This window comes from Benincasa hispida, chromosome 10 (assembly GCF_027475165.1).
Source record: "Benincasa hispida cultivar pf3 chromosome 10, pf3_genome.v1.1, whole genome shotgun sequence".
Taxonomy (NCBI): domain Eukaryota; kingdom Viridiplantae; phylum Streptophyta; class Magnoliopsida; order Cucurbitales; family Cucurbitaceae; genus Benincasa; species Benincasa hispida.
The window spans coordinates 51799167-51825164 of record NC_143487.1 but is presented as its reverse complement, the minus strand read 5'-3'; the positions used below and the strand labels follow the sequence as shown (position 1 = coordinate 51825164).

The window sequence follows — 25998 nt, the reverse complement described above, 5'->3', positions numbered from 1 at the left end:
AATTCATTTTTTTAGGGTTTTTCGATTGATTGTATATGATACAATTATAATCGTTTAATTTAATTGAAATTAAATGGAATTGAAAAATATTTTGTAATTTAAATTATGATTTAAACATAAATTTGATTCATTGGTGATATTAATATGTTATTAATTTAATATTTAGATATTAAATTAATATTATTAAAAAATTAATTAAAATTAGTTTTATTTAAATTAATTATAATTTGATTAATGGAATATCATCAAATTTCAATTTTTCTTGGTGATGATCTTCAAGCTGGAGCTGCCCAACATGCAACCATATACATTTTCATGTTTTTTACCTATATATTGAAGCTCCATGCATGAACATCAACGAGAATGCTGAAATATATTTTCTAAATTGTTAACCTGAAAATCCTACTCTCGTTCTTTATCAATTCAACTTGTTCAACTGTTTCCACCACATATTCCAGCTTGAGCATAATAGATAAGATATCGGTGGTAGTCCTCTCGGTGATTCAAGCTCTATCTTGGTGTTTTTCATATGATTTCGTAGAGGAATCTTCAAAGGTAATATGTGTTTCAAACCCTATTTTAAATATCATATGATCAACATGCTTAAAACTCAAATTAGATGTAGTTTAAGTGTTTATTAATTATATAGTCTTCTGTTGTATGATATTTCATTCCTTCATATTAAATATATGAGTATATTTATCTATGCAATATAAGTCTAAAGCTCTAGATAAGTTTAAAGAGTAAAAGGCCAAGGTTGAGAATTCATTAAGTAAAACAATTAAAACACTTCAATCAGATCGAGGTGGAGGGTATGTGGATTTAAGATTTCAAAAATATATGATAGAACATGGATCGTATCCTAACTTACAATACCTGATACACCTCAACAAAATGGTGTATCAGAAAGGAGAAATAGAACCTTGTTGAACATGGTTCTGTCTACGATGAGGTACACTCAATTACTTGATTTGATTTGAGGTTATATAGTAATGACTGCAGTTTATATTTTGAACCGTGTTCTGTCTAAAAGTGTTTATGAAATTCCTTTGGAACTATTGAACAGTTGTGAAGGTAGTTTACGATATTTCAGGATCTAAGGTTGTCCAACACACGTGCTTAAGGTAAATACAAAGAAATTGGAATCACATTAAAAAATATGCCTATTTGTAGGCTATCCTAAGGAAAAGAGAGGTGGTTACTTCTATGATCCTAAAGAAAATAAAGTATGTGTCAACAAATTATACATTTTTTGAAGAGGGCCACGTCACGGAGCATAAACTGTGCAATACGATCGTATTGAATGAACTTTCCAGTGAAACTACTGAAACATCAACAAGAGTTATTGAAGAGACTAGTACATCAATAAGAGTTGTTGATGTTGATTCACCTCAAGAGCTGAGGATGCCTCGACATAGTGGGAGGGTTATGAACCAACCTATTTGCTATATGTGTTTAACAAAAATCTTAACCGTCATATCAGATGGCAACATTGAGAATCCAATGACCTATGATTAGGCCATGAATGATGTGGACAAAGATGAATGGGTAAGGTTATGGATCTCGAAATTGAGTCTATGTAATTTAGTTCTGTCTGGGATCTTATAGACCAAATGAATCTATAAGAGGAAAAGAGATGTAGATGGTAAAATGAAAACCTTTAAGGCTAGACTAGTGGCAAAAGGTTATACCTAAGTTGAAGGAGTGGACGATGAGGAAACTTTCTCACTTGTTGTTATGGTCAAATCTATCCGGATTCTCGTCCATTGCCACATATTATGACTATGAGATATGGTAAGTGGACATCAAGACTACCTTTCTAAATGGTAATCTTAAGGAGACCATCTACATCCAGCAACCAGAAGGATTCATTAAACAAGGTCAAGAGCAAATGGTTTGCAAGCTTAAACGGTCTTTTTATGGATTAAAACAGGCTTCTCGATCTTGGAATATAAGATTTGATACTAAGATCAAATCTTATGGTTTTGATCAAAATATTAATGAACCTTATGTTTACAAAAAAATCATCAACAGTTCAGTAGACTTCTTAGTGTTGTAGTTGGATGATATCATACACATTGAGAATGATATAGGTCTATTGACATATGTAAAACAATTGCTAGCCGCCGAATTCCAAATGAAATATTTGGGTGAGGAGCAATTTATTCTAGGGATCTAAACTATCAGGATTGTAAGAATAAAACACCGGGCTTGTCTCAGGGATTGTAAGAATAAAACACTGGACTTGACAAGATGTTTGTTAGATATTCGATGCACAATTTCAAGAGGGTTTATTACCTTTCAGGCTTGGAATTGTATTGTCTAAGAAATAGTGTCCTAAGACTCCTTAAGAGGTTGAAAAAATGAGACGAATTTCATATGCATCAACTGTTGGCGGCCTAATGTATGCAATGTTATGTAATAGATTTGATATTTGCTATGCAGTAGGGATTTTCAGTAGATAATAGTCCAATCCAGGATTTAATCACTAGATTGTAATTAAAGCCATCCTCAAGTATCTTCGAAGAACGAGGGACTACATGCTTGTGTATGAGACTAAGGATTTGATCATTACAGGATACACTGACTCACATTTTCAAATTGATAGGGATTCTAGGAAATTCACATCAGGATCGTGTTCACTTTTAATGGAGAGCGTGTAGTCTGGCGAAGCACAAAGCAATGCTACGTTACTGAATCTACCATGGAGTCAGAGTCTGTAGCTACTTGTGAAGCTACCAAAGAGGTTGTATGGCTCATAAATTTTTTGACACATATACAAGTTGTTCCTGACATGTCAAAGCCCATCACCCTTTGTTGTGATAATAGTGTGATGTAGCAAATTTCAGGGAGCCTAGAAGCCATAAGAGAGGAAAGAACATTAAGCGCAAATATCATTTCATCCAGGAGATTGTGCATCAAGGGAACGTGATCGTCACGAAGATCACTTTGGAGCATAATGTTATAGATCCATTTATAAAAGCTTTCATGGCTAAAATATTTGAGGGCCACCTAGAGAGTGTAAGTCTATGAGACATGTATCATCTTGTCTAGGGCTAGTGGGAGATGTTACTGGATATAGTTTAGGCCCTAGTTTATTGTTTTGTGTACTGTTTTTATGCTTTGTATTATACACCTCACTAGCTTTAGGATAAATGGGAGATTTTTGGAGTTGATGCCCTAAATCTCGTGGGTTTTGTAGTTTGTAAATTATTTGTACACAAATTATTTATTTAATAAAATAAAGTGTTATTTTATTCGACATTTAGTTTGCATTAATTGAATCCAATAAACTAAGATCCAAGGTTATTTTATGTAACTTAAATATGTATGTGGTTGACATACAAGTGGATCATGTTTAAGTAATAACCTAAATGCTTTGTGGTATATGGATAAGGTTAGGTGTCTTATCCTAGTGACATGGATACGACCCCCATTGTGATTGTTACAATAGTTGTTAAGTGTTACAAATGTCAATCCTAATCGTTCGTGTGAAGACCTATGGGTGAGAGTATCCTATACAAAGAGTTTGTATAAAACCAAACCACAAAATGATTATTCTCTCTTTATAACACTGTTACTTGAAAAGACTTACATTTCACTAGGATGACCATAGGTAACTTCACCTTAATCTTGTTTAAGCTGTGAACTCTTTCTTATAAGGGCAATCCTTTGATCTGTATGGGTGAGAGTTGTTAGACACGTTGACTTACCATTTTGGGGACTTGTCTAAGGGAGGAGATGGAAACACAATTACACAAAATGGAATTCCCTTTATCCCATCTTAAGGGTAAGTACATGAATTGCTCCTTTAAGAGTCGATTCTAGATCTTGGACAATGAGGCACCTTACCCCTCATTGGCCAAAAAGGGGTCTAGTTTATAGTTGGACTACAACTAATTGAAGGACTGATTCTGGGTCTTGAACAATGAGGCGCCTTAGCCTTCATCGACCAGAGAGGGATCTAGTTTATAGTTAGACTACAACTAATTGTTCATTAGAGAGACCATTGGTACTTAAGGAGTTCGATGTAACTATAAGGGTAAAACAATAATTTGACCCAACTGTAGTTACGAGAAATTCGTGAAAGGTCAACTCACTGTTGATTGGTTATATCTATGGACACAAAAATATATCTATAGTGTGAAGAGCGCAACTATCGATTTTTAGTGGAATGATCGACAATTAATGAAAGTTAATTAATTTAATTAACGAGTTTAATTAATTAATCTCCTATTATTGGAGCTTTTAATCTGTAGATCCATAAGGTCACTTGCTTGCTCACTAGGATAAAACAAGGGATACGCTACTACAAAACTAGGCTTTAATGTCGGTTTAAAACTGATATTATATGGGTACAATGTCGGTTGAAAACTGACACTGAAGATCGTATTATAAAAGGTCTTCAATGTCGGTTGTCTTTAATGTTGGTTTAAAATTGACATTATAAATGACCAAGATTTCAACGCTAATTATCTTCAATGTCAATTTTCAACCGATATTGAATATTATCTTCAATGTCGATTTTCAACCAACATTGAACATCATCTTTAATATTGTTTTTCACTTGTTTTTTTTTATCAATAATTGTTCATTATCAAATGTCTGTCATGTGTTTTTATTGAAAAAACAAAAATACATATACACTTTTTTTTCTTATGCACGTGCAAATCAATAATATTTTTCTTTTATCTATATATGCACAAAAATAAAATCTTAATTGTTGTTATATATACAACTCAACTTTCAACAAATACAAAAATTAACTAATTCATAACAAAGAAAAATTGTTTAACTAAGTTATGAACAAGTTACATTGACTAATATATACATAGATCTCTAAAATTTAAAGAATAAGACTTAAACCTAATAAACAATATATCTTATAGACTTACAAACACAAACTAAACAAAGTTATCAAACCTAGCAACTCAACTCAACAATGTAAAGAAGTTCAACTCAATGATTAGGCTTCTAGTAAATCTTGTAGGTCTTATGCCTGGATATACGTATGAATTGACTTTAAGGTTGCTGCAAAGAATGCATCAATTTTGAAATCAGCTTACTCTGAGTAATGTTCTCTCAAGAAACAAACTAATACAGCCGGAGGAACATTCTAGCAAGAAAGAGAAAAATTAAAAATGAACAAACGAAGAGGTTTCCTTATAAATAACAAGGAAATGGACAATATAATACCAATTAGAAAAAATAAATAACAAGGAAATGGACAATATAATACCAATTAGAAAAAATAAAGTGAGAGGGAAAATGGGCAATAAAATACCAATTAGGAACAACAAACTGAGAGAGGAAATGGGCAATAAAATACCAATCCAAAATAATAAAGTAAGAGGCTGTGTTCAGAAAATACTGAAAACAACAAATCTTTAATTCTAAATATGCAGTTGAATAAGAAAACTCAAAGACTAAAAATGTACTCCACTAACAATCCAAAGTCTGCACTATTTAATTTCAAGTGAACTAATCATAGAGAAAACGAGATAGTGAAACCAAGATCCAATTAGTTCTTACATCTATTAAGCAAAATAAAAGAGGTATATCAGTTATGGAGCTTCATTGATAACTGCTGCATAAAATATCACATCATTTTTCATTTTTATGAAAAAGAAAAAGAAAAAGAAACTTCATCTTTCTTACTTGTTTGGCCCTTTCAATCTCTAGAAGCTCACACCTGATAATAACCCACAAAAATCAAACAACGATTTAGAGTGTTGAATTCAAGCCTCAATATCATCAAGAGTTCTCATCATTTAGTATAATGAATCAAAATTATCCTACTAATTTTGAACCATCTTATCTATAAGAACCATTAACATAATAGAATTAAGCCAATACAAACTCAAATAGATAAAACCAAAGCTTCCCAATGAGGTGGAGGAGAATCCAATTCTCAGCACATCATCAGCTTGGTTCTGGAAAAATTTATGGAGAGAGAGAATTGGATGCCAATTTATGGATCTTATTTGATGGTTTGCAGAACATCCCAATAGCAGAGGATTAAATCAGAAAGTAAACTTAAAAAAAATGAAAGAAAAGAAGAAGTACAAACAAGAAACAATTACAACTTAGAAGTAAAAGCTTGAACATATCTCAATAACCAGAGGGCTTAATCTACAAGTTTGGGAGATGTTATTTCTTCAAGTGGGCAAGCTGAAAATGACTTCAATTATCAACCCTAACCATCCAACAATTTCAATCTCTCTACTAAAACTATTCAGTCAGACATTTTCACAAACAAATTATGGGCAGAAGCAGAACAACCAATTGAGAAGTCAAATTAACGCCATTAACATAATCTATAGAAATTGCGGATTTATATAAGAAAAAGTAAAATATACGTAATATGCTGAGTAATTAACGTTCATAATGAATTTTCCCCTTCCTTTTTGGTTTTGTCCTTGAAAAATTGTAGTAACCAAAATTAAATGAACAAAATAACATCAACATAATTAAAAAGAAAAAAAGTCAAAATCTTCTACAATTTGATAATTAATAAACTCATTCTACAAGCTAAACGATGAATTCAATAGAAATTTGCTTATAAACATGTTTATAGTTTACATTGTATAGAAAATTTCACTTGCTTCTTTTACTTGAAATCAAATATTATTCAGAATAACCCTATAAATGGTTTTGTGAAAGAATGTGTATGGAAAGGAAAAAAGAAATGAAATAGCAAAAATTTGGGGAATTGAAAAATTAATCAAAATCAACAAAAATTTATAATAGGATTAAAATCATCAGTCATTGTTATACTGATACCACAACAGAGAAAGAGAGAAGATCCTGAGTGAGCGAAACGAAGAGAACAAAGATGAATAGAAGATAGCAAAATTTCATTTGCGGTAGGCATATTAAAAAGAACGATGTAAATCTGAGATAGGGATCGTGAGAGATTGAGAGAGGGAGACAAAGAGAAGATCGTCAAACAGTCGAACTTCAAAGGATGGAGGTGGGTGTTGGGCAGAGACATGAGTCATGAGGTTGAGCGATAGAGGGAGACTAAGAGGTGACAATTATGCTGGACAAGTGGGCAGCGGCAAAGAAAAGAGAGATTTTTTTTAAAATAATGTTTTTTAATATATAATGACAAAAATAGGATAGGAGTGAAAGTATTGTAAAAAATAAGTTTTTAAACCTACCGGGTACATGATTACAACTTAATCGTGTACCCGATACATGATTAGCCCTAAATCGTGTACCGGGTACACAAGTTCCTATCGATCTAGCACGTGCAATCTGTCGGGGCAGTCATGTAGCGTTGATTAAAGTAATCATGTACCCAGTACACAATTACCTTAAGTCGTGTACCCAGTACAGACTTCCTCTTCCATTAAACCGCGTCGCGCGTCTTCTTCTTCCTCATTTGAGTGCTTCTACCTTTTCCGTCCAAAATCATCTTCCGCTTCTTTTGTTTCGTCTTCTACATCCAAAATCATCCGAAATCTTCCTATTTTGCTTTCGTCTTGTGCATCCAAACGTATCATTTTTCCTCTATTTGTTCGTTCGTCCAAAATGATCTGAATCGTCCTCCATTTGTTCGTCCGTCCAAAATCGTTCGAATGCTTCTGTGGTAAAATTCTTTCCCTAAGTTGTTTTGAACTTAATGTGTAGTTTATGGTTCCATGATTTATTTGTTGGATTGAATCTAGAAATATATGTATATATTTGTCTATTTGTTGGGCTGATTTTGTGTAATGTAGTTTATGAACTTAGAAATTAGATTTTGTTGGCTATTTTTCTGGATGATTATGTTTGTCTATTTGTTGGGCTATTTTTTTATGATTAATTCATTGGATGATTATGTTTGTCTATTTGTTGGGCTATTTTTTTTATGATTAATTCATTGGATTATGTATTTGTTGGGTTGAATGTAGAAATATATATATATATGTTTATAAAAATGAAGATTGGTTCATATATATATATATATATTATTTTGTTTGCATTTGGTTCAAATATATGTAGATGTATTTTTTTTACTTATATTTTTTATGTAATTGTATTTTTTATGTACTTGAATTTTTCATGTAATTGTATCTTTTATGTATTTATTCTTTTTATGTAATTGTTTCATTTTATATAATTGTTTTTTTTATGTAATGAATTTATTTTATATAATTGTATCTTTTTATGTACTTTTTATGTATCTTTTATATCATGGATTTTATTATGTAAAGTAATTTGAACTTCTTAGGTAATGGAGCCTGGTTCTTCTAATCCTATACAATTATACCAACAAAATACGCATCATTCACAATCAGTATGAGATAGTTCTTCCACTATAGTGTTGAGTTATAGGAGAAATGAGGCGACTGCACAGCATACTATCCCATTTGATCACCACATTATTCCCTATGTTCAGCAGACAGGTTTTCTTGGGGTTGCACAAATTGGTTTTATCCAGCTTGATTGGCACCTTATTACTGCTCTAGTTGAACGTTGGAGACCAGAAACTCACACATTTCACCTGCCTTGTGGGGAGTGTACAATTACATTGCAAGATGTTGCCATACAATTTGGATTACAAGTGGACAGGAAACCATTGGCAGGTTCACTACAGTATGACTGAAACAACGTTTGTGAAGAGCTCTTAGGCGTTCTACCAGGTGATCTGAAAGGATCAAGATTGAGTATCCCCTGGTTGGCATCTCAGTTTCCAAAATTACCTCCCAATGCCGACAACATAAGCGTACGTACGTATGCACAAGCATACACCATGTAGCTTATTGGAGAATTTTTGTTTGCTAACAAGTCAAATACTCTAGTGCATCTCATATTCCTCCCATTATTGTCTGATTTCGAGCACGCTGGTACGTACTTGTGGGGTGGTGCATGTCTTGCATGGTTGTATAGAAAACTTTGTCGGGCTTCCAATGCACAAGCGTTGGAAATAGTGGGGTCACTGATACTACTACAAGTATGGGCTTATGAAAGATTTTCAATTATAGCACCACAAGTCCAGCTACAGGCCCCAGATCATCGTCCACTTAGTGTCAGGTATTATTTCATTTATATATTTATTTTGTTACCATTTTATGTAAGAATATAAATTAATTGTATTTTTTTATAATTTTAGATGGAGTGGTGTATTAGCTACCTCTGAACAGTCAGCAAATATGTTGCTCGTGTACAGAAAAATATTTGATATGCTGATGCAGAATCAGGTAGCAAATGTATATATAAATGAATATTTAAAACATTTTAGATATATACTTACTTTTTTTTTTGTCAGATTATTTGGACGCCATACACAGATTTGGTCATCCTTACCTGATTATTTTCGTGATGGTGAAGACATATGGTTAACCGTTAACCCTTTTATATGCTTCCATATAGTAGAATGACATCATCCAGATCGTGTGTTGAGATAATTCGGTCTGTGACAAACGATAACTTCGTTGTCCTATATACTCCCAACATTACACCAGATCGATTTGAGAGGTAAGCACGACCAAGACTGACGTCGAATCCATGCGGAATATTTATCCACTGGCATGGACGACATGATCGTTGTGCACAGAGAGAATTAACAAATGGGCCAGTTGTATCGGACGACTACTTTTCCTGGTACAATTCAATCACGAGGCGATTTATCACACCTGACGGTGCTTACTATTATTGCATGGTAAGAGATTTAAAATCAGACGTTTTCCATATATATGATATGAATATTGTTTAATATTTATTTTTTTGATTGTACAGAATAATTTTATCGGCGATGTTCAACAATTTTCAGTGTAGAACAACTTACCAAACTTGGGTTCAATGTGTTAGCAAACATTGGCCAATATAGAAGGTATTATTCAACAAACAAGACGACTCAATGTTGTTGACACCGATCGAAGACGTATTCGTCGTAAACGACAATGACAACAGGGTGAACCTAATTTAAAGGGACACGAACACACACCGATGAGGGGTAAGGGCCAGGGGGGTCGTTTTTAAATTTCATATAAACTTTCATTTTCAAATTATAAATTAAAGAACTAATTGTAAATATTCTTTAATATCATGACATTTTTTTAATATGAGTGCTAGATAATTATACTTTCATTGTAGACTAAATATATAATTAAGTTTAATAATGAAGGAATTTGTGGACCCATTCCTAAAGTCTTAATATTGTTGTACATCTCCAATTAAAAAAAAATTAGTCAACACACTTTAAAAAAGAAAAAAAGAAAAGCAAATCGTGGACCGAGTCCACGAGTTTGCATCTAACCGGTCAACCAGTCAACCGACGTGGTGCGATTAAACGGTACTCGTGTACCGGGTACACGAGTTTGCCACATGGCAATCGTATACCCCGTACACAATTTCACTACCCCAATTTTGTCAATAGTTTTCCCAAACACCTATTCTTAGAAAAAGTTTCCATCTTACTCTATTTTTGTCATTATATATTAAAACACATTATTTTGAAAAAAATTTGAGAAGAGAAAAGTAACCCTTGATTGAAATTTGAGAGAGAAATAAAAATGGGGGAGGGAGGGGAAAAAATGAAAATTAAAAAATTGTTTGAGATTCAAAAGAGAGGGTCGTCTACAATGTCGGTTTTGAACCGACATTATAGTTAGGCCTACGACGTCGTTTTAAAATCAACACTAATCATTCACTTTCTTTTTTTTTTAGGAAATTAACATTTTACATCCGTTTTTAGTTTTTCCAACCAACATTAAAGCCTAGATTTCTTGTAGTGATAATTTTTTTAGAAATTCAAATTATTTAAGGAAATTAAAGATATTAATTACATTAATATGATTAGTATAAAATATAATGTATATTGATATATTAAAGTGTATAGTTAATTATAAATATGATTTATAATTAAAATTATATAATATGTGAGAGATAAATATTTGAATAAGATTCAAATATTATTTATATGAATGAAATTCATATTAAAACTATAAGCTATAAGAGAGAATCAAATTTTAATATGATTAAGATGCATAATATATATAGTTAATTAGTTAAAGGTTAATTGATTAATTATATATTATACTATATATTATATTAATATATAATATTAATAATTCGCCACTATTAGAGAGTTATTTGGTTGGTTTTTCACGTGGGGAAGTTATGAAACTCTCACCATCCTCCCATTCATCTCTTTTTGGTGAATACAGATGTAATAGAAGGTGGAAGTGAAAAATTGAATTTCAAGATTTTTTCTCTCTAAAAATTCTCTAAAAAAATAGTTAGTATTCCAACCTTTACATCTCCCGAAAAACTCTAAAGAACCACACATCTATTTTTATCCTGAGAATAGCAAAGGTTCAAAGTGGTGGTGTCTTATATTGAAGAAAGTACTAGTGTGACGTGTTTTTATGTTAAAGGAAAATGTTCCTGTGTTCGTGATCTTGAAGAGGAATTTCGTGAAGAACAATAATTCTACAAGGATAAGTACTTCTTCTTCCTTTCCTCTCAATAAAACAACATGCTTATAGACTTGATTTATTGTTTATCCTGTAAAATATATTTTAAATGTATATTCTTTTTTTATTTTATATTTTTTGAAATTAGAAACCAATGACACGACCTTCACGAGCTTTCACTAAGGAATTTCATTTCTTTTATCTCCTATTGTAAGATGGGCTATGTCCCAAAGCAACCTGCAAAATGGAACCAGTAGGAAAATATTTCCCTTTGGCCGCAAACGAGCAAGGCTCCATTACATTTATGTTTCAATTAATTACTTATTTATAAACTAAAATTTAATCTAAATTTATTCTCTTCACTCTGATTAATTTTAATCTCTCTTACCTATAAATTGTTTTTTTTAACTTGTGAAATTGAATTACGTTATATACTTTCCAAAACATTGTTCGTGGTAACAAATTAGTATATATAATATCTTAAACATTGCAAAGTATTTTAATTTAAAATTTATAACCGTGTTTTAAAAAGACGTTAGTTTTTTTCCTAATTTAATAGGATTACTTTTAAATATAAAAAAATAACTAAAATATTTACCATTTGAAATAAATTTTCAATTTAATATCTTATTCTAATTTTAGTAATCTAATAAATGAATAATTGGATTTTTTAATTACCTGTTTTTGTTTAATTTATTATATTGGATAAAAAATAAACTTTTTTTAGATTAATATAAACATATAATCTTTCATGAAAGATTTTTCTTTTCCGTCAAATAATTTTAGACTTATGAAATTGATTTTAGTTGAGAATTTTTGACGATACTACCACGCAAAAATCTTCCGTGCCCCACTCTAATCGTCTTATCTCCATCTTTGTTAAATGATATATAATTAAATAAAAATCTAAGATATAGATAAATTTAAGTATTAAGATAGTCATACGTATTTATAAGCACTTCCATCAACTTCACTCTAATAGTCTCATTGGTTACAAGACTAACAACATTCATCTGATATCCCTCTCGATCTCTCCTTTAATGTCTTATGCAATCTGTTGTAAATTAAGAAATCCTTAACCTGCCCTCTTCCAATATCCAAAATTTTATCCATTAAATTTCATGATTCCCTCGAAACCTCTTGGCATTGATGATTCAATGATTCCTGAACCAAAAGTTCTGATACCACTTGTTGGAAATTTATACGAAAATATAAATTAATGTGGGAACTAAACTATATTTAAAATTCCTATTTCCACAGGTTAGAGCCAAAGTTAACGATCATAACATAATAAATAATAATGAAAAGGAAAAAAAAGAACATCATTGAAAATATACTGATTCACACCAAACTCGAAACTAGGTTTGGTTTTTTATAATCTGGTTCGACACCGAAAATATACTTTCCTTTCACTATAAATTATTAAGGTTGAGAGTTGAGACTTCACAAATCACTTCTCAATCGTCATTATCAAATAAGTCATCTCCAAACATATGTAAGCTTTCTTCTTATTCTTTTCTATAGCTATGGACATCGATTTGGCCCCTCAATTGCCGAAGAAGTTCTATGGTGGTGATGGAAGTTCATATTATTCTTGGCCTCCCAAGGAGCTTCACATGCTCCATGAAGGAAACATTGGCGCCTCCAAGCTCGCCCTTGAAAAGAATGGCTTTGCCCTCCCTCACTACTCTGATTCCGCCAAGGTCTCTTACGTTCTTCAAGGTATTTATAAATATCTATTTTTCAGTGTTTATTTTAGTACAGATCTAATCGATGAGCAAAATGTTTCAAGCAATGGAATGGCCGATATTAGCCACATTGGGGTTTGAAAAGATCTATTGCTGGAAGTTCTTTAGGCAGCCTTCAATGTCGATGTGAATTTGGTTAAGAACTTCACTTCCAAGAGATCTTCTGATGTCATCTTCTTCTTTCCTTCCAATTAGCACACCTTCTTCCAACTCAATCATCCAATTACATCTTTTATTTTTTCCTACTAAAAGTAAAATAAGCTCAAGCACTCAACCGAATATTCAACAGCTTTTACATTTTTCTTTACGGTTTATTTTTGTAACTATTTGTATCAAATAGAATGTATAAATATGCATCATCTACAATTTATAGAAATAACTTACAGACGCTTACAAGAAAGCTAAAAGATCTGTAAAGAAAAAGTGTGACTTAACTCTTGAATAAAACTCTTTTTCTTTTCGTGGATGTAAGCACTGTTTGCTGAACCACGTATATCATCGTGTAGATCTCTTCCTCTTCTTTCTCTTTACAAAATTGCATGTTCTTCTTCTTCTTCTTCATATTCTCAAAAATCACTCGAAATAATTAGAAAGAAAGAAAGGGTTAGCAAAAGATTTCTGCAAAACGATAGAGAGAAAGAAATTAATTGTTCTGAAAATTTCCCATCAGAAAATCAAAGCTTTTCCTTCCATCAAGCAAAAGTTAGTGGATCATTCCACATGTTGCACATCAACTGAAAGATCGTGGAGAAAGGAGGACCAAGTTTTCTACCAGTCAATTTAATTTGGGACAAAACAACTTGATCACGATTTGGATCAACAAAAAGGGCCAACATTTCATCATTTAGGCTTTCATAATTCAGAATATCAAGTGGGCAGCCCAACAAAGTCTTTCTAATTAGTTTTTTTCCCTTTAATTATAAGTCTAGTTTAGGAATTTAAATTCTTTTTTTTTTTTAACTATCACCTTCTACCACTAATTGTAAAATGAAGGTTTCTCTTAATGTCTTTAACACTTTCATATATATAAGCTAAGGACATTTTTATATTCTTTGACATTTGCAGACTTTTAACTTTGTTCATGTCATTTTTTTACATTGAAAAATAGTTTTGCGTCCATATACTTCATCATTTACAGATGAAGTGAAGGCATCAAATAGGTTCTTTCTTGTTTTGAAATTCACTCGAGAATTCTCTCTAGCAACCTGCATTAGATTTTCTAATTAATTAAAGTCATCTTAAACACTAGAAAATTTGTTTTAGTATCTTCTCTTATTTCATATCAAAGAAGCATTAGCACAAGCAAACAGAAAAGCAAAGCAACACTTAGGATAAACTTCAAAAATATCGTGGTTTTTGAAACTAATGACAAAAAATGCGGTAGATGGAAGGAAATTTTTAAAAATAAAATGGGAATGCAACAACAAAAATGTGGTAGTTTTTTAAGGAAGGATAATCATGTACCCGATACACGATTAGGTTTTAACCCAGTCAACACCGTGTTAGCGCCGGTGGATTTGATCAAAGCTATACTCGTGGACAGGGTCCATGATTTGCCAAATTTTTTTTTTTTCCAATTTTGATTGTTTTTTTTTTAAAAATTTTAACTAATAAATTTCTTCATTATTAAACTTAATTATATTATGTTGTATAGTCTGTAGCCATACTAAAAATAAAATTTTGACTTGACTAAGTAGTACGTCTCATCTACAAATAAAAAAATAGATCTCATGTATATGGTAGAGTCTCCTTTAGAAAAAGAGAAATTAGTTCTTTAATATCAAAATAGAAGTTTACATGAAGTTTAAAAACGGCTCACCTGACGCTTACCCCACAGAGAGATTATCTTTGTGTGCCTCTACATTAGCTTCACCTTGTTGTCATTATCGTCTAAGATGAATACATCTTTGATTAGTGTTAGCAACATTAAGTCGTCTTGTTTGTTGAACAATACTTTCTACGTTAACCAATGTTTGGTCATACATTGAATCCAACTTTGTGTTATACTGAATACTATTGTACATCTTGTACAAAATTATTCTATACAATAAAAAAATTAATATTAAATAATAAATTCATATCATATATTTAGAAATGTAAGATAATAAATCTCTTACTATGCAGTAATAGTAAGCGCCATCAGAGGTGATAAATCACCTCGTGATTCAATCATACCAGGAAAAATAGTCATATGATACAACCGGTCCATTTGTTATTTCTCTCTGTGCACAACGATCATGACGTGCACACTAGTAGGATATATATTCTGCGTGAATTCGACGCCAGTCTTGGTTGTGCTTACCTCTCAAATCAATCTGGTGTAGTGCCGAAAGTGTATAGCACAATGAAGGTACCATTTGTCACATACCAAACTGTCTCAACACACGATCTAGATGATGTCACTCTTGTATATGGAAGCATATAAGATGGCTAACGACCAACCAGATGTCTTGACCATTACGATAGTAATCAAGTAGTGATGACTAAATATCTTATGTGTATGACATCAAATTAATCTGACGAAAAAAGGGGAGGATAATTTGACATCCAAAAAGTTTTTAATACTCATTTACATATATATTTGTTGCCTGATTATGCGTCAGTCTGTCAAATATTTATCGGTATATAGCAACATATTTGCTAACTATTTAGAGGTAGCTAATACACCACTCCATCTAAAATTATAAAAAAAATATAATTAATTTATATAATTACATAAAATGTTAACGGAATAAATATATAAATGAAATAATACCTAGCATTAAATGAACGATGACTTGAAGCCTATAACTAGACTTGTGGTGCTATAATATTTAATCTATCATAACCTTATACACGCATCAGTGACCTTGCTATTTCTAATGTTTGTGTATTAGTAGTCCGAAAAAATTCTCTATAAAGCCATGCAAGACAAGCACCACCCTACAAGTATGTACAAGCATGCTTGAAATCAAACAGTAGAGGGAGAAACATAAGATGTACCAGAGTGTTCGACTTGTCAGTAAATAAAAATCCTCCAATAAGTTGTATAATGTATGCTGGTGCATACCTACGTACACTGATGTCGTCGGCATCGGGAGGAAATTTTGGAAATTGGTAAGCTAACCACGTGATACTCAATCTTGAGCCTTTCAGATCATCTGGTAGAACGTCCAAGAGCTCGTCACTAACAATTTTTCAATCATATTGTAATGAATCTGTCAAATATTTTCTATCCACTCGTAACCCAAATTGAATAGCAACATCCTGCAACGTAATTGTACATTCCCCACAAAGCAGGTAAAATGTGTAGGTTTCTGGTGTCTAACGCTCTACTAAAGTATAATGAGGTGTCAATCAAGTTGGATAAATCCAATCTGTGCAACTTCAAGAAAACCAGCCTGTTGAACGCAAGAAGTAATACATAGATCAAACGGGATAGTACAAGCATGCTGTGTCAATTCTGAGTACAAACATGAGTGCTCCTCATTAAGTCTGGTGATTTCAAACATCCTATGAGGTTTACGCCGACATGCCCGTAACCTCTAATCACAATCATCCTTCCACTGTTTGCATCTTACATACCAAATATCTTGATTTGATTCTACTACAACAATCTCATAGTGTTTTGTCACACAGTATTTTTTTATCGCAAGTTGTAAATCTTCTTTAGTATCAAATAACATTCCTTTTTATATTAAACTAGAATTATCTACACATCTACTCCTTTCCTCCGTAGTTGACCCTCATTCACAGGTTGAATTAGTAATTTTTCAATCTATTTGGGTGAACATCTCTGATGGTACCAACTTAAGATCATATTCCCCACTTCTATCTTTTCCAAATAATTCATCAAGTTTTACATCAATATGACAATATCACTGTCTCCATCATTTCCAAATTAAAGAATGACTAAATCTTCAGGACGCATTGACATATTTACTCAAAATTTTACAACTATTATAGTTGACAAAAAATATGTTAATGACAAAATGTTTGTTTCTTCTTTCAAGGAATCCAAATAAATTAATACTCCAAACAATCCAAATATTTTCTTATGATCCGTTCAAACAGTCCAAATATTTTCTTAAATTAGCCCAAATTCAAATAAAAAAAATTCGAATACACTTCAATCAAATGAAAAATTCCAATAAAATAGATGTCCAAGTTATAAAATCAATAGTCCCAAGTTATGATATTCAACTATAGAAAAATGTAATAAGCCAAATCCGAGATCTATAGATTATACATTTAAATCAACGCAAATGAAAACAAAATAGTAGGTATATGGATGAATCTCTATTTTTTATGCACAGTCTTATATATTAAAAAAAATAATAATAAATAACTTTACCTATGGCATTGGCAGATGGTGGCAGCAACAAGATTGACGGACGACGAAAATAGATGGATCGACAGTTGTGAGAGAGGAAGAAAGTTAAAAAGTTTTAGATTAGAAGAAAGGGAAGGGGTCGTGGGGTTTATTGGGACTACTAAGTCGTGTATCAACTTAAGGTAATCGTGGACCCCATCCACGATTACCTGGTCAACGCTGCATGACTGTCCATATGGTAGTTTCTGTGTGCCAGGTCACTATCAGGTGTGACTGATTCACGTGCTTGAAAGGAAGTCGTGTACCGGGGACATGACTTAAGGCTAATCATGTACGGAGTCAACGATTACAAAACCTATTTTTGACAATAGTTTCAGCCCAACCCTATTTTTATTAATAATTATTAAAATAACATTATTTTTAAAACATTCCAAAACTTGAAACATAAATGTACTCTACAAAAATTATGTTAAAGAAACTGAGTACCCATTTTTAGGAATTTTTAAAAAAATAATGTTATTTTAATAATAATTAATAATAATTGGGTTTGGCTGAAACTTTTGTAAAAAATAAGTTTTGTAATTGTGGACTTGATACACGACTTCCTTCTGGGTACGTGAATCAACCACACCTGGCAGTGACCTGACACACTTAGATTGTCGCATGGACTAATCTTGTATGGGGTCCATGATTGCCCTAAGTCCTGTACCAAGTACACGACTTAGTAGTACCAATAAACCCCACGACCCCTTTCATTTCTTCTCATCCAAAACTTTTCAACTTTCTTCCTCTCTCCCAGTCGCCGATCCGACTGCCTCTATCGTCTGCCGATTAGTCGTTGTCGCCGTCCGTCGATCTTGTTTCTGCCGCTGTCTGCCTTAGGTAAATTTTATTTATTTATTTATTTTTCCAATATATGAGATTATGCATAAAAAAATATATATTTCTCCACAAATCTACTATTTTGTTTTCATTTGGGTTGATTTAAATATATGATTCATAATCTACTATTTTGTTTTCATTTGGACTGATTTAAGTGTATACTCCATAGATCTCAGATTTGAACTGATTACATTTTTTGTAGTTGAATATCATAACTTTAACTGTCGATTTTATAACTTGAACTGTCATTTTTTTTAGATTTTTTGGGTTGTATCATAACTTGGATTTCTTTAAAGTGACAATTGGAATGTTTCATTTAATTGAAGTGTTTGATTTTTTTCATTTAAATTTGGGCTGATTTAAGAAAATATTTGGATTTTTTGGAGTATTAATTTATTTGGATTGCTTAAAAGAGGAAACAATTTTTTTTTTTTTTATCTTATTAACATATTTTTTGTCAACTACAACAGTTGTAAAAATTTGAGTAAATATGTCAATGCGTCCAGAAGATTTAGTCATTCTTGAACTTGAAAATGATGGACACAGTGATATTGATGTAAAACTTGATGAATTATTTGAAAATGATAGAACTGTGGAAAATGATCTTGAGTTGGTACGGTCAAAGATGTTCATACAAATAGAGTGGGAAATTACTAATTCAACCTGTGAACGAGGATCAACTTTGGAGGAAAAGAGTAGATGTGTAGATAATTCTAGTTTAATAATAAAAAAAAAGGAATGTTATTTGATTCTAAAGAAGAGTTACAACTTATTGTAAAAAAAATACTGCGTGACAGAACACTATGAGATTGTCGTAGTAGAATCAACTCAAGATATTTGGTATGTGAGATGAAAACAGTCGAAGAATGATTGTGATTGGAGGTTAGGATATTTGAAATCACCAGATTTGAAGAGGAACACTCATTTTTGTACTCAGAATTGACACAACATGCTTGTACTATCCCGTTTGATCTACGTATTACTCCTTCCATTCAATAGGCTGGTTTTCTTAAGGTTGCATAGATTGGATTTATCCAACTTGATTGACATCTCATTATTTCTTTAGTAGAGCGTTGGACACTAGAAACCCATACATTTCACCTGCCTTGTGGGGAATGTACAATTACGTTGTAGGATGTTGCTTTTCAGTTTGGGTTATGAGTGGACGGAGAACCTTTGACAGATTCATAATATGATTGAAAAACTGTTTGTGACGAGCTCTTGGGCGTTCTACCAAATGATCTAAAAGGCTCAAGATTGAGTATCCTGTGGTTAGCATCCTAATTTTCAAAATTGTCTCCCGATGCCTACGACATCAGTGTACGTAGGTAAGCACGACCGTACATTATACAGCTTATTGGAGAATTTTTGTTCGCTAACAAGTCGAACACTCTAGTACATCTTATGTTTCTTCTTCTATTGTCTGATTTCGAAGATACTCGTACGTACTCATGGGGTGATGCCTGTTTTGCATGGCTTTATAGAGAACTTTGTCAAGCTACTAATGCACAAGCATTAGCAAGACCATTGATACTACTACAAGTATGAGCTATTTAAAATTATAGCACCACAAGTCCAGTTACAGACCCTAGATCATCATCCACTCAATGTTGGTATTATTTCATTTATATATTTATTCCATTATCATTTGATGTAAGAATATTAATTCATTGTATTTTTTTTATAATTTTAGATGGAGTGGTGTATTAGCTGCCTCTAAACTGTTAGCAAATATGTTACTAGAATACTGACAAATATCCGACAAACTAATACACAATTAGGTAACAAACGTATATATAAATAAATATTAAAAACTTTTAGAGTGTCTAATTATCTTTTTTCTTTTCTTTTTTGTCAAAATAATTGGACGTTATACACACAAGATATTTGGTCATCACTACTTAATTATTGTTGTGATGGTCAAGACATCTAGTTGACCGTTAGTCCTCTTATATGATTCTATATAGTAGCGTGGCATCCTTTAGATTATGTTAAGATAGTTCAGTCTGCGACAAACGATACCTTTGTTGTGTTATACATTCCCGACACTACACAAGATTGATTTGAGAGGTAAGTACGACCAAGACTGATGCCAAATTCATGCAGAATATATATCCTACTGGCGTGTACGTCATGATCGTTGTGCACAGGGAGAAATAACAAATAGACCAGCGGTATCAAATGACTATGTTTACCTGACGACACTTACTATTACTATATGGTAAGAGATTTATTATCTCACATTTCCCAAATATATGATATGAATATTATTTAATACTACTTCTTTCCATTGTACAAGAATAATTTTGTCCAAGATGTACAACAATATTTAGTACAATACCATTTATCAGAGTTGGATTCAATGTGTGACTAAACATTGGTTAATGTAGAAAGTATTATTCAACAAACAAGACAACTCAATATTGTTGACACTAATCGAAGATATATTCGTCGTAGATGAAAACGACAACAATGCGAAGCTAATTTAAAGACACACGAAGACAATCCCTGTGGGATAAGCACCATAAGGGTCATCTTTAAACTTCATATAAACTTCTATTTTGAAATTAAAGAACTAATTTCTCTTTTTCTATAGTAGACTCTACCATATACATGAGATCTATTTTTTTTATTATTATTTATAGAGGGACGTACTACTTAGTAAGTCAATTTTTTATTTTTAATATAGTTAAAAATTAAAAAAAAATCAAAACGGGGAAAAATATAGGTAAATCATGGACCCGATCCACGTGTATAACTTTGACCAAGTCCACCAACGCTGATTGAATTAAAACCTAATCGTGTACCGGGTGTATGATTATCTTTCTCCAAAAAAAACTACCATATTTTTTTCAAACTTTATCCCATTTTTAGTTCAAAAGATTAAAAAATCTCATTATAATATTTCCTTTCTCCGAATAATGTAGCATTCATGTATCTCAATAAGGGGGTGTTTGATAAATGGATATGAGTTATTGAGTTGGGTGGGTATTTATTACCCATGTTTATTAAGCCCTTTTATATTAATATGGTTGTTTTCAAAACTTATTATATTAGAGAAATATTAGACCTTTTATATTAGAGAAATATTGTTGTTTTGTTAGAAGTCGAGGGTTGAGGATTAGATTAATGTAGAGGTCGAATGTTGAGAACTCGACAAACAAAAAAAAACTTGGAAACAATATGTATATTAGGGTTGTCGAAGGTTGAAGTTTCGACATACATAACTCGACAAACAAAGAAAAACTTGGAAACAATATGTATAAAGGGTTGTACATAAGTCGAAACTTCAACCCTCGACAAGTGAAATCTCACTAATTTTGTGATGAGGATCTCGCTTTAGAAGGAAATCTCGCTAGAAATGTGGGCTGAATCTCGCTAATTTTGTGATGAGGATCTCGCTCTAGAAGGAAATCTTACTAGAAATGTGGACTGAATCTCGCTAATTTTGTGATCTCATTCTAAAAGGAAATCTCGCTAGAAATGTGGGCTGAATCTCGCTAATTTTGTGAGATCTCGCTTTATAAAGAAATCTCGCTAGAAATGAGGATCTCGCTCATGAGGAGGATCACGCTCATGAAGATTCTCATAAGCGAGATCCTCCTTATGATCGAGATCCTCATTGTTTTTTTTTTTTTTTTTTTTTTTTTTTTTTTTATGGAAATATGTTATTTCTATTTACTTGACTTTACTATTTGTATTTATTTGACTTTACTACCAATGTGGCTGCTACTTACTTTCAACTAACATTCAAATTAATTTCACTCTTTAATTAATGAGGTTAAATTAACTTCACTCTTTAATTAATGAGGTTATATTAACTTCACTCTTTAATTAATAAGGTTAAATTAATTTCACTATTTAATAAATGCACCAAACTCTCTCCAATAACCACTTCTTTTTCCAATGCACTCAACTCTCTCCAATAACCACTTATTTCTCCCTTTTCTAACCATTTCTTTCTCCCTCTTCTATTTATAGATGACTTCCCACTCCTACATTTTATATTTCTACTACCTTTCTCCACTATATTTCCACGGTCTTTTTCCACGTTTTATATTTCCACGGTCTTTCTCTACTAAAAAAGTATGCTTTTATTAGTTACTCTTTAGTTCAATTTATTTATTTTTTATTGGTTACTCCTTAGTTCAATTTATTTTATTTTATTTTTAATTTAACTATCATTATTTTATGTTTCTTGTGAGGTCCAAATTAATTGCACAAATCATTCCTAATTAGTTTGAAGAGGTTTGTTATTTTGAGGTTAAGAGTATCTCCTTTTTTTATGACTTATTTATTTTTTATTTTTTTATGGAAATATGTTATTTGTTAATTGTTGGTCACATTTTTCTAGAATACTAGTTCACAAATTTTTTTATTAATTGTTGGCGACATTATATTTTTTAATCTGATACTTCTCAAATTTTTGATGAATTATGGGTGAAATAGTACTATTATGTAATTTTTTTTTTATCTAATAATACGTTCATTTTAATGGGTGAAAAACAATGAGGATCTCGCTCATGTGGATCTTCATGAGCGAGATCCTCCTCATGAGCAAGATCCTCCTCATGAGCGAGATCCTCATTGTTTTTCACCTCCTCTGAAACTTCTCAAATTTTTTATGAATTATGGGTGAAATAGTACTGTTATGTAATTTTTTTTACCTAATAATACGTTCATTTCATTTTTTTTAGCTTCAATAAGAACATATTCTATACATTTTGGTGTGTTATTATCAAGCTAGTTTCAGCATTAATTTTAGTATGTCTTACTATCGTTTCACAATCAAAATTGATTTTTTTTAAAAAAATTATGTAATTGTAATGAAACGATGGTATTAATATTATAACCAATGTTTAATTTTTGAAAAATATAGTTCTTAATCGGTGACATAAGAATTAAAAAAATATTGCACAACAATATTCATACAATCAGCTCACCAAGTTTTGAAAGTATGGAAAAATGCATATTTTTTTTCTATATACATCATTTTAACATATCTTTCGGTGAAAAATTGTTGTCCTAAGAACTAGGAGTATGACAAGTTTTTAGAAGTTGATACAAATTGTTCATAAACTAATCTAGGGAAAAAAAATAAGAAGAATAAGAAAGAGAGAGAAAAAAAGAACCCACTGGGCCCTTAAAAAGACTTAATAAAATACCCTCAACCCTATCCTTAGAAAAAAAACTCACTAAGCCCTTGAAAACATGTATTTTTAGATTATTATAGGTATATTGGGATATAACACCATAAATCCAAACTATAACCCAATATGCCCAATACCGACACTTGACATTATTTGCTATTCTTTCTTAATCATGAAACATAATCCACCAAATACATAACCCTTTCAGGAACAACTTGTGTATCCCTTTCCCTATAAAGATGGATACTGTTGAAGACCTCTTTTCAATCATGAGAATTATTTCGTACTCTCAAATACAGTTGTTCATAACAGTAACCACGTTATTGAACAACTACCGAAGGATAGAGAAACAACCAACATATGCTAGGCACTGCATTAGGCAGTTGACCTTCTTTCGCCTAATTTACGAGAGTGACTTGGCATGTCGTGAAAGCACCCGAATAGATAGACGTACCTTTACGATTCTATGTAATATGCTACGGTCGACTGGTTATTTGGAACCAACAAGATGTATGGACGTCGAAGAGATGGTTGTGATATTTCTACACATTCTTGCACACAATGTCAAGAATCGAGTGGTACGCAAAAACTTTTCGAGGTCTGGTGAGATAGTTTTGAGATATTTCAACGCAATTCTTAGGGCAGTCTTACAACTTCAAACTGTTTTGTTAAGAAAACCAGAACTGATCACAAATACATGCACCGATGGAAGATGGAAGTGGTTTCAGGTACAAAAAGTACTCAGTTTGTTATATGAATACGTCATAAATATGCATGCAACGATAGATTTTTTTTTTAATTCATTCTGATCACTTGAGAGAAATAGAATTGTCTAGGTGCGCTAGACAACACATACATTAAAGTGAATGTTAGTGTCTTCGATCGACCTCGATATAGGACGAGAAAGGGAGAGATTGCCACAAACGTTCTTGCGGTGTGTGATCAAAATGGGGAGTTCGTCTTCGTTTTTCCAGGGTGGGAAGAGTCTGCAGCCGATTCAAAGGTTCTTAGGGATGCGGTTTCACGACCGTATGGATTGAGGGTTCCAAAGGGTATTATAATAACCATATACGTTATTTAAATATGTGTACATGCCACAACACATGTGCATGACATTTCGAAACGTGTACAAGATACTATTACCTATATGATGCTGGATACCCCAACGCTGAAGGATTCTTGGCGTCGTATAGAAGGGAACGATACCATCTCTCCGATTGGCGTGGAGCAGGAAACGCACTTACAACTGCAAAAGAATTTTTTAACATGAAACATTATTCAGTAAGGAACGTTATCGAGCGAGCGTTTGGGTTGCTAAAGGGGCAGTAGGCTATTCTTAGGGGAAAATCATTCTACCCAATACAAGTCTAATGTCGAACAATAACTGCATGTTGCCTTATTCACAACTTAATCACAAGGGATATGGGAATCGGTGTAATGCTTGACGTGCCTGATGAGGAGAGTTCTGCATCAGTTGGTCTTGATGGGGATCATATTGAATTTGCTGAATCATTGGAGGAATGGACCAAGTTCAGGGATGACTTAGTGGTCGAAATGTTTACTCAATGGCAAAGAGCCTGATTATTCAATGTTCATTGCTTACTTTTCTTTTACTACTGAATGGAATTTAATTATGGAACATTCCAAGTATGTCGTGAAAATGTTTTGTGCTAAGACTCTGTGTGAACAATTGAACATATAATTTCAGCAGTTTATCCTTTGTTTGTACATGTGTTTAATTATAGCATCTTTTCATTCAACAAACGTATGCATGCAGCATAATGACAAGTAATGGTAAGAGATCTAAACACATATGGTCGAAGGTGGAGGACGCTAAGTTGGTGGAAGCTCTATTGTATTTAGTGGAGACCGGTTGGAGGTCCGACAATGGGACGTTTCGACCAGGTTACCTACAACACTTGGAGCGAATTCTGCATGAGAAAGTGCCCGGGTGCACACTGAATCAGAACACCATTGAGTGCAAGGTGAGAAGTCTGAAGAAACAATACAACATAGTATCAGAGATGTTAAGTCAGTCAGGGTTCGACTGGAACGAGGAGTTCAAATGTGTCCAGGTCGAGAGAGAGATTTTCGATCTTTGGGTTCTGGTAAGATTCTAGAAAAAAAAAATGTACAGGTACGTGTTATAATATAAATATTAATAATGTGTATGTGTATCAATGCAGAGTCATCCCAATGCGAAGAGGATGTGGAACAAGCCATTCCCACATTACGATGACTTCTCCACCGTATTTGGGAAAGACAGAGTAGTAGGGAAATCAAGTGAGGACCCATACGTGATGGCGACGAATGCATTCAGAGAGTTTGAAGATGAGATTCGACTTGGATCACAGGACTGTCAAACCCCTGAGGTTCGCCAGACAGAATCACCATTAAATCAAGATGAAATAGATGAAGAGCCAGCAGAACAATCTACAGGTAGAGCGAGTGTACCAGCCAAGTCATCTCGAGGCAGTAAGAGGAAGAGGCCATCATTCTAA

At 32.5% G+C, this 25998-nt stretch overlaps 2 protein-coding genes and 1 long non-coding RNA gene across 4 annotated transcripts; 2 read left to right on the top strand and 1 right to left on the bottom strand.

Moving 5' to 3' along the window:
- Positions 1 to 4711: 4711 nt before the first annotated feature.
- LOC150033450 (uncharacterized) lies at positions 4712 to 7035 on the bottom strand. 2 transcript variants are annotated; one of them, XR_016524007.1, is made up of 2 exons: positions 5659 to 7035; positions 4712 to 5031 (listed from the first exon to the last, which is right to left on the bottom strand). It is a non-coding gene; the product is annotated as an uncharacterized LOC150033450 (long non-coding RNA). The 2 variants fall into 2 exon arrangements; XR_016524008.1 differs by having other exon boundaries at positions 4712 to 5116; positions 5659 to 6986.
- A 16701-nt stretch (positions 7036 to 23736) lies between these two features.
- On the top strand, positions 23737 to 25078 carry LOC150033449 (uncharacterized). Its single transcript, XM_090306412.1, has 4 exons — positions 23737 to 24225; positions 24324 to 24549; positions 24672 to 24822; positions 24916 to 25078. Exons 1-4 carry the CDS (start codon positions 23737 to 23739, stop codon positions 25076 to 25078), a joined length of 1029 nt encoding a protein of 342 aa, XP_090162538.1.
- Positions 25079 to 25278: 200 nt separating this feature from the next.
- Positions 25279 to 25998, top strand: LOC120089134 (uncharacterized). The gene is made up of 2 exons (XM_039046551.1): positions 25279 to 25605; positions 25684 to 25998. The coding sequence occupies exons 1-2, from the start codon at positions 25279 to 25281 to the stop codon at positions 25996 to 25998; spliced, it is 642 nt and encodes a 213-aa protein (XP_038902479.1).

Excerpts from the sequence above, each read along its gene's own strand:
- LOC150033449 (XM_090306412.1), top strand. The coding sequence starts at position 23,737 with ATGGATACTGTTGAAGACCTCTTTTCAATCATGAGAATTATTTCGTAC. Across the intron at positions 24,550-24,671 it reads TGGATTGAGGGTTCCAAAGG|GATTCTTGGCGTCGTATAGA; the intron begins GTATTATAATAA and ends CCAACGCTGAAG. Across the intron at positions 24,823-24,915 it reads TTTGGGTTGCTAAAGGGGCA|GGATATGGGAATCGGTGTAA; the intron begins GTAGGCTATTCT and ends CTTAATCACAAG.
- LOC120089134 (XM_039046551.1), top strand. The coding sequence starts at position 25,279 with ATGACAAGTAATGGTAAGAGATCTAAACACATATGGTCGAAGGTGGAG. Across the intron at positions 25,606-25,683 it reads TTTTCGATCTTTGGGTTCTG|AGTCATCCCAATGCGAAGAG; the intron begins GTAAGATTCTAG and ends GTATCAATGCAG.